Source organism: Mesocricetus auratus, unplaced genomic scaffold (genome assembly GCF_017639785.1).
Source record: "Mesocricetus auratus isolate SY011 unplaced genomic scaffold, BCM_Maur_2.0 Super-Scaffold_100014, whole genome shotgun sequence".
Lineage (NCBI taxonomy): Eukaryota > Metazoa > Chordata > Mammalia > Rodentia > Cricetidae > Mesocricetus > Mesocricetus auratus.
Genome location: NW_024429197.1, coordinates 11117663 through 11131767, shown reverse-complemented (window position 1 = coordinate 11131767; position 14105 = coordinate 11117663). Strand labels below are relative to the sequence as shown.

The window sequence follows — 14105 nt, the reverse complement described above, 5'->3', positions numbered from 1 at the left end:
GGAATCACGACTAGGCCAGTGTATTTTTCTGGAGAAATGCAACTTGTCCTAATGCGACAACTATTGTTCATATTTTTCGTAATGCTACATGTGTAACATCAATGATTGTACCTAATGTATCTGTGCAAGTGCACTTTCTAAATGCTTTCCTGAGCAGATCTTGAAACGATTGGAAACTTTATCAAATTGTAAATGTAAATCACATGCGGGTTACCCTTGTAACAGATGAAGGCTCGTAGAATGTTATGGCCCAGATCTGGTGATGGGTATGGTGATGGAGAGGCGCTATGTCAATGGGGGTCCTGGAAATGGTGGCAGTGGCGGTAGGCATTCTGGCTTTATGCCAAGCTCAAACGTGCCTTGTTCCAGAGACAAGAGATCCGTAACCAAGTATTGCTTAGCTTAGCCCATGGCAATCCCGATAGCCATGAAGGTTGGTTACAGATGATTTAAGGTTGGGGTATCTCCGATGACGGGCAACCTGTGGGGAAGACCCCTCCCACCTAAAACAGGGGTTCAAGGTCCCCCAAAGACGGGAAAGGGAGGGTGACCCTACTTGACCTAAGCCAGGAGTGCCTCATTTGAAAATAAAAATGGGTGAATTGTGGGAACACCAGACCTTGAGCAGAGACCCACTTCCCCTTCTGCCTGGGAGTAGGCAGCTGTAAGACAATGTTTGGTAAAAACATGTTTACTAAAAACGATACAATAAGTTCCTGGCCACTTCCCCTTCTGCCTGGGAGTAGGCAGCTGTAAGACAATGTTTAGTAAAAACATGTTTACTAAAAACGATACAATAAGTTCCTGGGAAGGGCCTTCCCACGGAAACCGCCCTGACCTCGACCTTGTCCAAAGACTAACCGCACCTTCAAAAAACCCACACACATCCACCTCTGGTGTCAGAGCAGAACCAGCCAGGGGAGAGGAGAGAGCAGAAGCTTCTCTGGTGGGAGCTTTTTCTTAGGAAGTTTTTCTTGAACCTTTTTGGAGCCTGTTTAAAGTTTTCTTTATATCATTGAACGAGTCTCTGTGTTTTCAATACCCGACACCCTCCGCACATTCTCGGACACAGGCCGTGCAGCAGACGTGACACATAATAATTTTTTTTTTTTTTTGGTTTTGGTTTTTTGAGACAGGATTTCTCTGCTGTGGCTTTGGAGGCTGTCCTGGAAGTTGTGCTTTTGGCCAATACTTACTGAGGATAAAATCAGTGAGAGGAAGACAAACTAGTCCCTGAACTTGAAGACTTCCTAGTACAGGTGACCACTTGGAGGCAAAGCAGATCTGTTGAGAGATGTTTCTGTCCTACCACTGCCCAGCGCATAATAAATCTTAAAAACGCCAGGCGGTGGTGGTGCACACCTTTAATCTCAGCACTCAGGAGGCAGAGGCAGGTGGATCTCTGTTGAGTTCCAGGCTAATCTGGTCTACAAGAGCTAGTTCCAGGACAGCCTCCAAAGCCACAGAGAAACCCTGTCTCAAAAACAAAATAAATAAACAAACAAACAAATAAATCTTAAAAAAAAAAAACAGCTGAAGCCAGGTGGTGCTGGTATGCACCTTTAATCACAGCACTTGGAAGGCAGCAGCAGGCAGATTTCTGGTCTATAGAACAAGTGTCAGGACAGGTTCCAAAGCTACACAGAGAAACCCTGTCTCAACACCCCCCCCAAAAAATCACCTATATATTAATTTCCAAGATATTTTCATTAGTAGTGGTTCCCCCTCCTACTATTGCAGAGGGCAAGAAAGTACATGCCGAAGTACATTTAAGATTTTAAATATCTACTGTATATGGCAGGAGGGTACAAAAAAGCAGAGTAACTTTATTTTGGGGTGTGAGCACCTTAATTTTTGTTTGTGAGGCAAGGTCTTGAGGCTATCCTCCTGCATCTGGCCCCTAGTGCTGGGATTATAGGTAGGCATGCACCACCACTCCTTGTCTAGAAATTGAAGAGTAACAAAGGCCAGGTGTGGTGGTACATGCTTTAATCCCAGCATCTGGGAAGCAGAGGCAGGGGGATCTCTGAGTTCAAGACCAGCCTGGTCTAGGAGCAAGTTCTAGGTCAGCTAGGGCTACCCACCACCACCTGGCTTCAGAGAACCCTGTCCAGAAAGAAAGACAGAGAGTGGGGGGAGAGAGAGAGAGAGAGAGAGAGAGAGAGAGAGAGAGAGAGAGAGAGAGAGAGAGAGAGAGAAGAGTAGGGCAACAGGGCAGGAACCAAGCAAAAACATAGGCTAGACGAGCACACAGTAAGGCCTTTGTGAAAAACACTTGGCATAAAAGCTTAGAAATTCACCTCTACCAGGGAAACCCCAGCCATGCCATAGATCAGCCCCAGGTCCCATCTGATGATTACCAGTTCAGATGTGACCCCACTTTCTTTTCTTTTTTTTTTTTCTTTTTCTTTTTCTTTTTTTTTTTTTTTTTTTTTGGTTTTTCGAGACAGGTTTTCTCTGTGGCTTTGGAGGCTGTCCTGGAACTCGCTTGGTAGTCCAGGCTGGTCTCGAACTCACAGAGATCCGCCTGCCTCTGCCTCCCGAGTGCTGGGATTAAAGGTGTGCGTCACCACCGGCCCGGCTGTGACCCCACTTTCTCCAGTAGACAGATACTCTGTCACTGACTGGGGGTCTGGGTCTTGCAGCAGAAGAAGCAAGCAAGCAGGACTGAAGAATTTGATTCTTATATACATAGCACAAGCATTTGAGCATAGGCTTGTGCACACACCTTCTCTAAGAGACTGTCTCAGACCACCCTAGAATCCCCATCCAGTGACAGACAGAAGCAGAGGCAGACACCCACAGATAAACACTGAACTGAACTCCTGGAACCCAGTGACAGAGAGGGAGGAGTGAGGAGCAAAGGGGTCAAGACTGGGCTGGTGAAACCCAGAGAAACAGCTGGCCTGAACAAGGGGGGAGATCTTGGACTCCAGACTGATGGCTGAGAGGCCAGCATGGGAATGATCGAGACTCCTTGAATGTGGGTGTCAGTGAGGAGACCTAAGCAATCTAATGGGGCTTTGAGTAGTAGATGAGCATTTATCCCTGGCACACAAATGGACTTTGAGTGCCCATCCCACAATGAGGGATGCTCTCTCAACCTGGACACTTGGGGGAGGGCCTAGGCCCTCCCTGGAACGAAATGACAGACTCTAGAGATCCCCCATGGAGGGCCTTACTCTCCCTGGGGAATGGAGTGGGGTTTGGGTGGGGGGCTGGTGGGGGGGAGTGGGCGTTGAGGGGAGGGAGAGGGAACTGGGACTGACATGGGAAGCAAGCTTGTTTTTTAATTTAAATATATAATTAAAACGTTTTCAAAAAAAAAAAGAGAGAGACTGCCTCAGATTTGCTGAACCCCATTCATACTCCAAGCTAAGTCAGGCACTTGATCTTTTGTCCTTAACTCCAGAACAACAGTCCATAGCTACACTCTCCCCAACACAACGATTTGATGGAGTATTCTCTAGAGGTGGCTTTACCTATGTGACGTTGCCAGCCTACAGAAACTTAGGAACTACAGTCTCAGAATGCTTCTCAATGTTTAAGATAAACAGGATTACAAAAGAAACAAGAGAGGTAGAAGTGTGGTTAACGGCAGAAGAACTCCTTGAGAACAGGGATTGTCTGTAAGGTCAGTGTCTAGCACAAAATCTGCATCTTCAATGTACTTACTGGGACTTCGGTGGCGCAATAGTTTGTGTGTAGTACTTATACATAGATAGTACTTACAAATATTTATTTAATGAATGGCTGGAGAAAAGATAGCTACCATCAAGTCAGCCTGGGGAGTAATTTCATCGCAACTGCCTATTCACACATCAGTAACTTGCATGTGTCTCACCACATCTGAAATAATCTAGCAAGGTCTGTGAGAGATCTCACAGTACCACAGCAGCTAGCAATGACAGCAATTGGAAGATCAGGAAAACAGCAAAGCTCATGTAATCCACCTGCCAGAATGTTTAAAGTAATCAGGCTCTGTCTCAAGAGGACACCTGGTTTGGGAAGCATGATGCTCACATGACCTTTTATGCTATGACAGCAGTGACGAGCAAAAGAAAGGACCTGAGCAAGACTGTCTATATTCTCTAGGGCTCCTCCCATGTCCGAAATTGGTCCTCTCATCTCTGGTAAAGAGAAATGACCTAAAGAGTACAACAGGAATGAGACATGACTTTCTAGGTTCAAGTAACAGTTTCAGACTTACCCTGAAAGTTTTAGGGTTGGCAAGATTGCTCAGTGGATGGCAGTGCTTGCCACCAAGCCTGGCAACCTGAGTTCAATTCCCAGGACCCACATGGTAGAAGGAGAGAAATGACTCCTGCAAGCTAAGTTGTTCTCTGACCTCTGCATACACACAATAGCAAGCTCTCCAACACACACACACACACACACACACACACACACACACACACACACACACACACACACAGAGATAAATAAGTATAATAAAAATTCTTATGTACTAACAGAAAATCTAAGGAAGCCAGAAGTAAATTCCAGTTCCTTCACTAAAAATGTATGAAGGGAGCCAGGCATTGGTGGCGCATGCCTTTAGTCCCAGCACTCAGGAGGCAGAGGCAGGTGGATCTCTGTGAGTTTGAGGCCAGCCTGGTCTACAGAGCAAGTTCCAGGACAGCCTCCAAAACAATACAGAGAAACCCTGTTTCGAGCCCCGCCCCCAAAATGTATGAAGGACCAAAAACTTGTTGGAAACGGATTTTTTTTTGAGACAGCATTTTATGTATCCCAGGTTAGTCTTGAACTTGCTACATAGCTGAGAATGACCTTGAATTTCTGAGTCTCCTGTTTCTACTTCCCAAGGATCAAAGGCATATGCCTCCATGCCCAGTTTATTTCATGGTAGAGACTGTGCCAGGGTTTCATGCATGCTAGGTGAGTACTTTAACAACTACGTTCTGTCCTAGCCCAACTAAAGATTCTAGAAAGTCCAGTTTTAAAGCTGAAACGCATCTGAATTGAGTTCAGAAATCCCACTCTTAGACTCTTCAGAGTGACCTGAAAGCTTCTCTGACTATATATGGCCATTGAAGAGATGGGTGGACATAGTTTTCAGTTGCTTTATAGTTTCCAAAACCTGCAGGTAGGAAGACAGGTTAAGGTAGGCATCCTCTAATTTTTGTTTTTTAAGAAACTAAGGTCAAAATTTTACTTTTAATAATAATAATAATAGTTCCAACTCCTAAGCTGTGTGCTTTTCTGGCCTATTCTTTAAGCCATCTGTAGAGTGTCTATATTTTCCCTAGTACAGTAAACAATATAATTAAAGAAATCAGGAACTGATAATTAAAGAAATCAAATTGTCCACTCTTCCCCAAACACTGAAGAGGGTCAAAGAGAAGGGATCACAGCACGGAAAGTGACCCAGGTCTAAATGTACAAACAACATTTAGGAAGAAGCCCCCACTCCCAGACTTAATTGTCACAGACAATGTTTCTTTCCCAGGGAGTCCAGCTCACTCAGGAGACATCTAGTCCATGCCTCAGGAAAGGCTGGAGGTGTTTCCAGTCTTCCCTGCCAAGCCTAAGTCTTTTTATGAGCTCAGTATCTCCCAGAAGCATCTGTGGCATAAACGGAAGAAGTGATTCTCAAAGGGAATGGAGGCAGGCAGGCACCTGTCACTGTTCTCCAAATCAGTCAAAATGCTGCAGAGCGTGGGATCCAGGAGACTGAAGGATGAAGAGAAGGGGAAGCACCAAGTGAGTGACTGCTTTTGGTTCCAAAGCCAAAACTTGTACACACACACACACACACACACACACACACACACACCAACTTGTAATCCAGGCTCCCCAAAATAGCAGCTGGTCTGCATGAGGAATTCTGCCATTCTTGGAGCCAAGAAACAAAAATGATGGCCTTGGAGCCCCACCCCATGACAGCCACAGTCCAAGAACTAGAGCAATGTACACCAATCAGTCTGCAAAGGAACAGACTAATAATCCTGGTAAGGAGGATGGGGGCTTTGACAAGGCTGGGGGCAAGGTGAGCTATCCAAAAAGCTGTGACAATCCCTTGATTTCTGTGTGCCCTTCTGCATATCACTGGCCTCTTCTCAAAATGGTACCCAACCCTCAAAGAGCTCGAGGGGCATCGGATGCACCTTTGGAAGATCATTCCTTGCCCTCTCCTTGTGAAAGAACTTCCCCTTTTAAGCTGATGATGGCATGCTACTTTCCACTCTAAGCAGAGTTCAACTTCCTTTTGCTTCCGAGTTTTGCACTGGCCTCTGAGGCCACATCCAGGATACAGAGGCAAGAGCCCTTCTGTATCCATGTGAGAGCTGGTCGTCTTCCGGTGTCAGATCTGTGTTCCAGAGTTTGGCCAATGCATCTTTGCAACAGTGAAACCATGCATGTGTGCACAGACTATTCTGGAAAGGGTTCCTGGTTATTTTGACGCCTCCCCTAAAAGCAATACCTTCCTTGGGGTAAGATGATTAGGACACTGGATGACCTGTTCCTAACTTCAGGAAAGGTAGCTTGTTGTGTCCATTTGTCTGTCAGTGAGGGGGTAGGATGAACCCAACATTGTCAGTTACAACGAGATTTGTAGTTTGTTTTTTTTAAAAAAAGGTTCTATGTGGAAATGAGTGGGACAATGATAAAAATAAACATAATTAAAATTCCAAACCAAAACATAGCTCTTGGCCCCATCCCCAGTTAGTCCTCCAAAACCACAATCTCCACATTGTGGACCTGATGCTGGTGTTCTTCCATCTCGGCCACCACTTTCTCCTCAGTCCTCAGCTCTGTCTCCAAGATGACTGCTTTACCCTCAGTGTCTTCAGCCTCAGGGTCTGGAGCTGGGTCAATTTCAATGATGGTCTGCCCGTCCTCTGCGGTGCTTTCAACAGCCTGGATTGCTGAAGTCAGGCCAGACTCCATGGCCACGAGCTCCACAGGGCTCACCATGGTGGCCATATTGCCCAGGGTACTACCATCCTGCATAGTGGTGGAGCTTAGTAGAGCCAAGCTTGATGAAGGGTGGATGGTCACTGTGTCTGGTGAGTTGCTCTTGGCAGAGGAAACCACTGTGGCATATCGGAAGAGCTGAGGTCCAGAAGGCAGCGTGTGGACAGTCACAGGACTGGAGCCCTGGCTGAGGGTAGCTACTGGAACATTGCCCATAGAGAATGACTGACCGACGGGGGTGATGGTGATAGGTGAGATGACAGTAAACTGAGGCTGCTGGACAGGAGAGGGGCTCAGGACAGTGGTGGAGGCTGGACGCTGGAGCCGGGGTCTTTTTGGAGGCTTTGGGGTGCTCACAGGCATTAGTACCACATTTTGAACTGTCTGGGGTTTCAGTCTAGGATCTTGGCTTTGCTTTTTTTGCTCTTCCAATTGCCGTTCCAAATCTATGGGGGGGGGGGAACAAAAGAAAATATCCACAGCTATAGCTTTGTACAGCTATACTTTGTACAAAGAAATGTCATCTTGGGAACACTAACCAGGGAGTCAGGAGACAGCCGGTCCTACACTGTGTAGCCTCAGGCAAGTCACACCATTGTTTCCCAAATGACTTGTGGAGATCATTCTTTTAAATCCTTCAGTAATTGCACTTAATGGTGTGATTATGGGCAGGGCAACAATTCAGAGTCCTTTAAAACGTGATCTTTCTTTACTCAACCCCATATACTCCTCTGCAAGTTTTTCATCTCTTGCCAAAACACAACTCAAAGAAGCCTCCCATAGTCTTTTTCCTTTTAATAAGTATGTGATTTATACCCAGGGCCATGAGCATACTAAGGACATGCTTTAACATTGAGCTACATTTCCCAGCATACCCATACACAGATATACATATATTTTAATTACATTCTCATCTTTAATTATTTGTGTGTGTGTGTGTGTGTGTGTGTGTGTGTGTGTGTGTGTGTGTGTGTTTGTGTGTACATGTGAGTGCAGGGTGACTGTAAGCCACCTGGTGTAGGTGTTGGGAACAGAACTCAGATTCCCTGAAGAGGAGAAAGTGTCTTTCCAGCCACACCTAAATTGTATAGAGTTATAAGGCATAGGATAACATTTTTCTTTTAACTTTTGTGGTTTATTTATGTGTTTTTTTGTTTTTCAAGACAGGGTTTCTCTGTGGCTTTGGAGGCTGTCCTGGAACTAGCTCTTGTAGACCAGGCTGGTCTCAAACTCAGAGATCCACCTGCCTCTGCCTCCCAAGTGTTGGGATTGAAGGTGTGCCCCTACCACCTGGCTTGTTTATGTGTTTAAGTGTACATGTATGAGCATGTATATGTGGATACATGTACAGACAAGAAGACAAACAAGTGTTTATCTCCTTTAAGACACAGTCTTGAGACCAGCTTGGTCTATAAGAGCTAGTTCCAGGACAGCCTCCAAAGCCACAGAGAAACCCTGTCTCGAAAAACCAAAAAAAAAAAAAAAAAAAAGACAGTCTTTCAGCCGGGCGGTGGTGGTGCACGCCTTTAATCCCAGCACTCGGGAGGCAGAGGCAGGTGGATCTCTGTGAATTTGAGGCCAGTCTGGTCTACAGAGCAAGTTCCAAGTTAGTCAGGGCTTCACAGAGAAACCATGTTTCAAAAAAACAAAAAGCAAAAAGACAAAACAAAACAAAAAAAGTTTCACATAGAGTATCACCCGTGGATTAGGAATAAGTAATAGAATTCTCCAGGCTTTGTTGTCAAGGGTGAGGTGTTCTTCAAGGACCACTAATCCACACCTCTATTCATTTGCACTGTGAACCTGTGAATTTTTTTCCCTAAAAATTATTCTCATATCCTCTTTCTTTCCACCTTCCTATGTCTTGTGCAGTGGTTGGGCTCAAACCGGGCCATTGCACATGAATACACGTGTTCCACAATGGAGCTATACTCTCATCCCCCAAATCTTCTCAGCTTTCTCCAGGTCTAAGAGAAAAGTCCTTTTGTTCTTCTACCACACCTACAAAACTGAGTATTTTCTTGTGCTTACTTGTTTCTGTATTTGTTTTTCCTTAAGTTCCTTAAAGACCCTGAAATGAACAAAGGAGCTGAGTTAACGTGACCTAGGTGCTCACACTTTGACTGCTCAGTTTATACATTTATTGTATTTGCAGGGTGAGGATACATGTGTGGGACTGTGCCCTTGTGTGGAGTCCAGAGATCAATATTGGATTTTTTTTTTTTTTTTGGTTTTATGAGACAGGGTTTCTCTGTATTGTTTTGGAGGCTGTCGGTCCAGCCCGGCCTCGAACTCACAGAGATCCACCTGCTTCTGCCTCCCGAGTGCTGGGATTAAAGGCGTGCATCACCACCACCCGGCCAATATTGGATATTATTCTTGATCACATTCCACCTTATTTTTTGAAACAGGGTATCTCAATGAACCTGGAGCTCCTCAATTTGGCTAGGCTGGCTGGCCAACGAGCTCCAAGCACCTGCTGTCTCCTCTTCCCCAGTACTGGGACTGCAGATGCATACCCTGAGCCTAGGTTCTTCATGTGTGTAGTGGAAATCCAAACATGAAGTCCTCATGTGTATAGGGCCAATACTTTATGAACTCAGCCAGCCATCTCCCCAGTCACAATTTATGATTATGACAACAGTGGAAAATGTACAACATTCATAGTTAGCAAAAACAGCCGTATCAATAATGTAGAAAAAGGAAAGCTGATTCATGTCTCCTGTACCAACATTCCTAGATTATTAGAATATCTGAGTGACACATCAACCCTTCAAAAAGCATTCAAGATAAGCACATGTCTTGGAAAAGAGGTCAGTGCACGTACCTGCCAGGGTATAGAGATACTGCCCCTCTCCCTGCTCCACTTGCTTCCGTCTGTTGTCCAAAACTCTCTTGACTGTGTCCATTAGGCCAAATGTCTGTGCCACATTGTTTAGAACAGCAGCATCTATTTGAAACAAATCACAGGCTTGTAGAGTCCAAATAGTCCCCTATTGTACTAGTTATAGATCTAAAAGAACAGCTCAGAGTGGTGGTGCATGCTTGGAATCCCAGCACCTGGGAGACAGAGGCAGTACAGTCACTCTGTAGCCTGAGTTCTAGGCCAGTCTAAGCTATATAAGCCTCTGATTTGACCACAGCTCCCCTCATCCCCAACAAGGAAAAGAATAAAGAAATTATGGAACTCTCTTAAATACATTTCAAAAAACTGTTGTGGTGGTTTTGAGAAAAGACCTTGTTGCCCAGGCTGGCCTCAAACTTGCCAAGGATAACCCTGAACTTCTACTTCCCCATCTTTAGTTCTATGTTGACAAGTGCTCATTGCCATGCCAGACAATTTATTTATTTGTTTGTTTGGTTTTGGTTTTTCAAGACAGGGTTTCCTTGTGTAACAGCTCTGGCTGTCTTGGAACTCAATTTTGTAGACCAGATGGGTCTCACAGAGATCCGCCTGCCTCTGCCTCCCCAGTGCTGGGATTAAAGGTGTGCGCTACCACCTAGCTTCCTATAATTCTTGGTATTCACCCAGCATTGCAACTCCAAGATCTTTGTTCTCTGCCTGAAAGTTCTTTCTCCCAGCTTATTATATGCCTAAGTTCTAACTCCAAGATCTTTGTTCTCTGCCTGAAAGTTCTTTCTCCCAGCTTATTATATGCCTAAGTTCTAACTCCAAGATCTTTGTTCTCTGCCTGAAAGCTTTCTCCCAGCTTATTATATGCCTAAATTCTAACTCCAAGATCTTTGTTCTCTGCCTGAAAGCTCTTTCTCCCAGCTTATTATATGCCTAAGTTGTAACTCCAAGATCTTTGTTCTCTGCCTGAAAGCTCTTTCTCCCAGCTTATTATATGCCTAAGTTCTAAAATCCAGATTGCTGCTCAAAGCTCACCACCCACAAACCTTTCTCAACCACTATGAAAACAGCCACCTCAGCTTTGTGTGTAATTTACTTGTGTTTCATTCCATGCACGTACTGATTTACAACTGGGTGGAAGTTTGTTCTGTGACAGACGACTTCCTTGGCATACAAAGGCCTTGGTTTCATCTGCAGGGCCCACACAATAAGTGTGGTCAGTGAGATGGCTCAGCAGGTAAAAGTACTTGCTGCCAACCCCAATGATCAGAGTTTGATTCCTGGGACCCACATGATAGAAGGAAAAAATGGCAAGTTGTCCTCTGGCCTCAACATATACACTATGGCGTTGATAATGCGCCTCCCCAAAAAACAAACAATCAAATAAATAAATAAATAAATAAATAAATAAATAAATAAATAAATAAGACGGGCGTTGGTGGCGCACGCCTTTAATCCCAGCACTCGGGAGGCAGAGGCAGGCGGATCTCTGTGAGTTCGAGGCCAGCCTGGTCTACAGAGCGAGTGCCAGGACAGCCTCCAAAGCAATACAGAGAAACCCTGTCTCGAAAAAACCAAATAAATAAATAAATAAATAAATAAATAAATAAATAAATAAATAAATGAGAGTGATAAACAAATGTAAGTAAAACTGGATTTCCTGGTTTAGGCATAGCAATCAGTAGGGGGAGACAGGAGGATGAGAAATTAAGTTCAACCTTAGCTATGTAATGTTTGAGAGTAGTTGAGATACATGGAACCTGTCACAAAAATTACATATTGAAGCTGGGCATGGTGGCTTGCAACTTTAACCCTAACACTTGGGAGGCAAAAGCAGGCTGATCTCTAAGAGTTCAAGGTCAGCCTGGTCTATACATGGAGTGCTAAGACAGACTCCAAAGCTACACAGAGAAAGCCTGCCTCAAAAAGAAGAAAAACAAAAACCAACAAAACAAAACAAAAACCAAATAGATCTAAAAAGAAAAAAGTAACAACTAACAAGTGTAATAATTCAGTAAAGATACAAGCTATGAGGCTGAGGGAGGCAGAGACAGGCGGATTTCTGTGAGTTCTAGGCCAGCCTGTGCTACAGAATGAGTTCCAGGACAGGTTCCAAAGCTACACAGAGAAACCCTGTTTTAAAAAACAAACAAACAAACAAAGAACACATACTGTTAATCCAGAAGACCTGAGTTAAGTTCCCAGCACCATATCAAGTGTGGTACACACTGCTAGCTCCAGGGGGAGCTGGTGCCTCTGCCCTCCAAGGGCACTTGCATTCATATGCGCGCGCACGCGCGCGCGCACACACACACACACACCAACACAAGTTATATAAGCTAGATTCATTTTGGAGGAGAAAACTACAATCAGAGTGGACTATGGATGGGCAAGTCTGTTTTTCGAGGCAGGGTTTCTGTGTGTAGCCCTGGCTGGCCTGGAACTCAAGAGATATGCCTGTCTCTACCTCCAGAATGAAATTTTTATTTTATGTACATTGGTGTTTTGCCCACATGTATGTCAGTAAGGGTGTCAGATCCCCTGAAACAGGAGTTACAGACAGTTGTGAGCTGCCATGAGGATGCTGGGAATTGAACTCAGGACCTCTGGAAGAGTAGCCAGTGCTCTTAACCTCTAGCCATCTCTCCAGTCTATGAAACATTTTCTTTTTTTTTTTAATATGTAATTTTTTAAAGATTTGTTTATTATGTATACAGTATTCTGCCTGCATGCCAGAAGAGGGCACCAGATCTCATTATTAAAGGTGGTTGTGAGCCACCACGTAGGTGCTGGGAGTTGAACCCTGATCCTCTGGAAGAGCAGCCAGTGCTCATAACCTCTGAGCCACTTCTCCAGTCCTGAAACATTTTCTTGATTGATGATTGATGTGAGAGAGTCCAGCTCACTGTGGGCAGTGTCACCCCTGGACAGGTGGTCTGGGTACATAAGAGCACAGGCTGAGCAAGGCATGGGGAGCAAACCAAGAAGCAGCAATCCTCCATGGCTTCTGCTAGGTTCCTGCCCTATCTGTGTTCCTGCCCTGACTTCTCCAGGGTGACCTGGAAGCATAAGATAAAGTAAACTCTTCCTCCCACACACCCAAGTTGCTTTTGTTATGTTGTTTCATCACAGTAATAGAAACTTTTAAAACTAACTTAAAAAATTAGAGTAAACTCTCTCTCTCTTATATTCCCGGCTTTAAAGATTTATTTATTTATTATATATACAGTGTTTTGCCTGCATATATCCCTGCAAACCAGAAGAGGGCACCAGATCTCATTACAGATGGTTGAGAGCCACGATATGGTTGCTGGGAATTGAACTCAGAACCTCTGGAAGAGCAGCCAGTGCTCTCAACCTCTGAGCCATCTCTCCAGCCCAAGAGTAAGTTCTTTAAAACAAGCCAGGCAGTGGTGGCGCACACCTTTAATCCCAGCACTCAGGAGGCAGAGGCAGGTGGATCTCTGTGAGTTCAAGACCAGCCTGGTCTACAAAAGCTAGTTCCAGGACAGCCTCTAAAGCCACAGAGAAACCCTGTTTCGAAAAACAATAAATAAACAAATAAACAAATAAAATAAGGCTGAGTATATACCACAGTAGAAAAGTGCTTGCCTAGTATGCTGAGGCCAAGTTAACTCCCTAGGACCACATAAATGAACAAAACATAGTCATGAACCATGAAAAACAATGACTTAGCTTTTACAAGCTTTACTTTACTTTTCTTATCTGTAAAATGAAGATAATGATACCTTTGCCTCAGAGTTGTGAGGCCAACAGTAACCTGAGTACAATTGTGAATATTCAAGAACAAAGGCAATTACCAGGCTCAGTGCACTTACCTGTGACCTGGAAGGGAGCCTGGATGAGCCGCTGCTGAACGCCCCTGAGAAGCTCTTCTATCTCCTTCTGTATATTACAGATTACCTCATCCATCAACCCTACATCAGCTATTCCTTTCCAGAACATCAAAGTGTCCTCTGGCACAAGAAGGAAAAGACAGAAGGTAAACAGAGACATTACCCAGATACCTCTGCACATGTCTACACTGTTAATTTCAATTCAAAAGGAATCTGTACTAAAACATGAAAGACTAGCTGCCTCCATGTGTTGGTACCTAATTATTAGCCCCTTCAGTCACTAGGGGCTTGAGATAATTGCCTTAATTTGTCATGCCACTGATTTGTTATTATTCTGGCTATAAAAACAGACATCCCACTCCAATAAAGATATTCAGTTAAATATTAAATAGGCATTCAATATTTAAGACTAAGTATTACTTTATTAAATTCAATTTTAATTTTGCTTTCAATTA

General features: G+C 44.4%; 1 protein-coding gene across 5 annotated transcripts in view; it reads right to left on the bottom strand.

Moving 5' to 3' along the window:
- Positions 1-6573: 6573 nt before the first annotated feature.
- The window catches only part of Gmeb1 (glucocorticoid modulatory element binding protein 1), a 33172-nt gene continuing 25640 nt past the window's right edge, over positions 6574-14105 (bottom strand). For all 5 annotated transcript variants that reach the window (XM_040756456.1, XM_040756458.1, XM_040756459.1 and 2 more), the window contains 3 exons: positions 13633-13770; positions 9767-9889; positions 6574-7385 (listed from right to left, as the gene is read on the bottom strand). In XM_040756456.1, the coding sequence (XP_040612390.1) occupies positions 6688-7385; positions 9767-9889; positions 13633-13770 (959 nt within the window). In that variant the 3' untranslated portion in view covers positions 6574-6687. The remainder of the gene's footprint in view (positions 7386-9766; positions 9890-13632; positions 13771-14105) is intronic.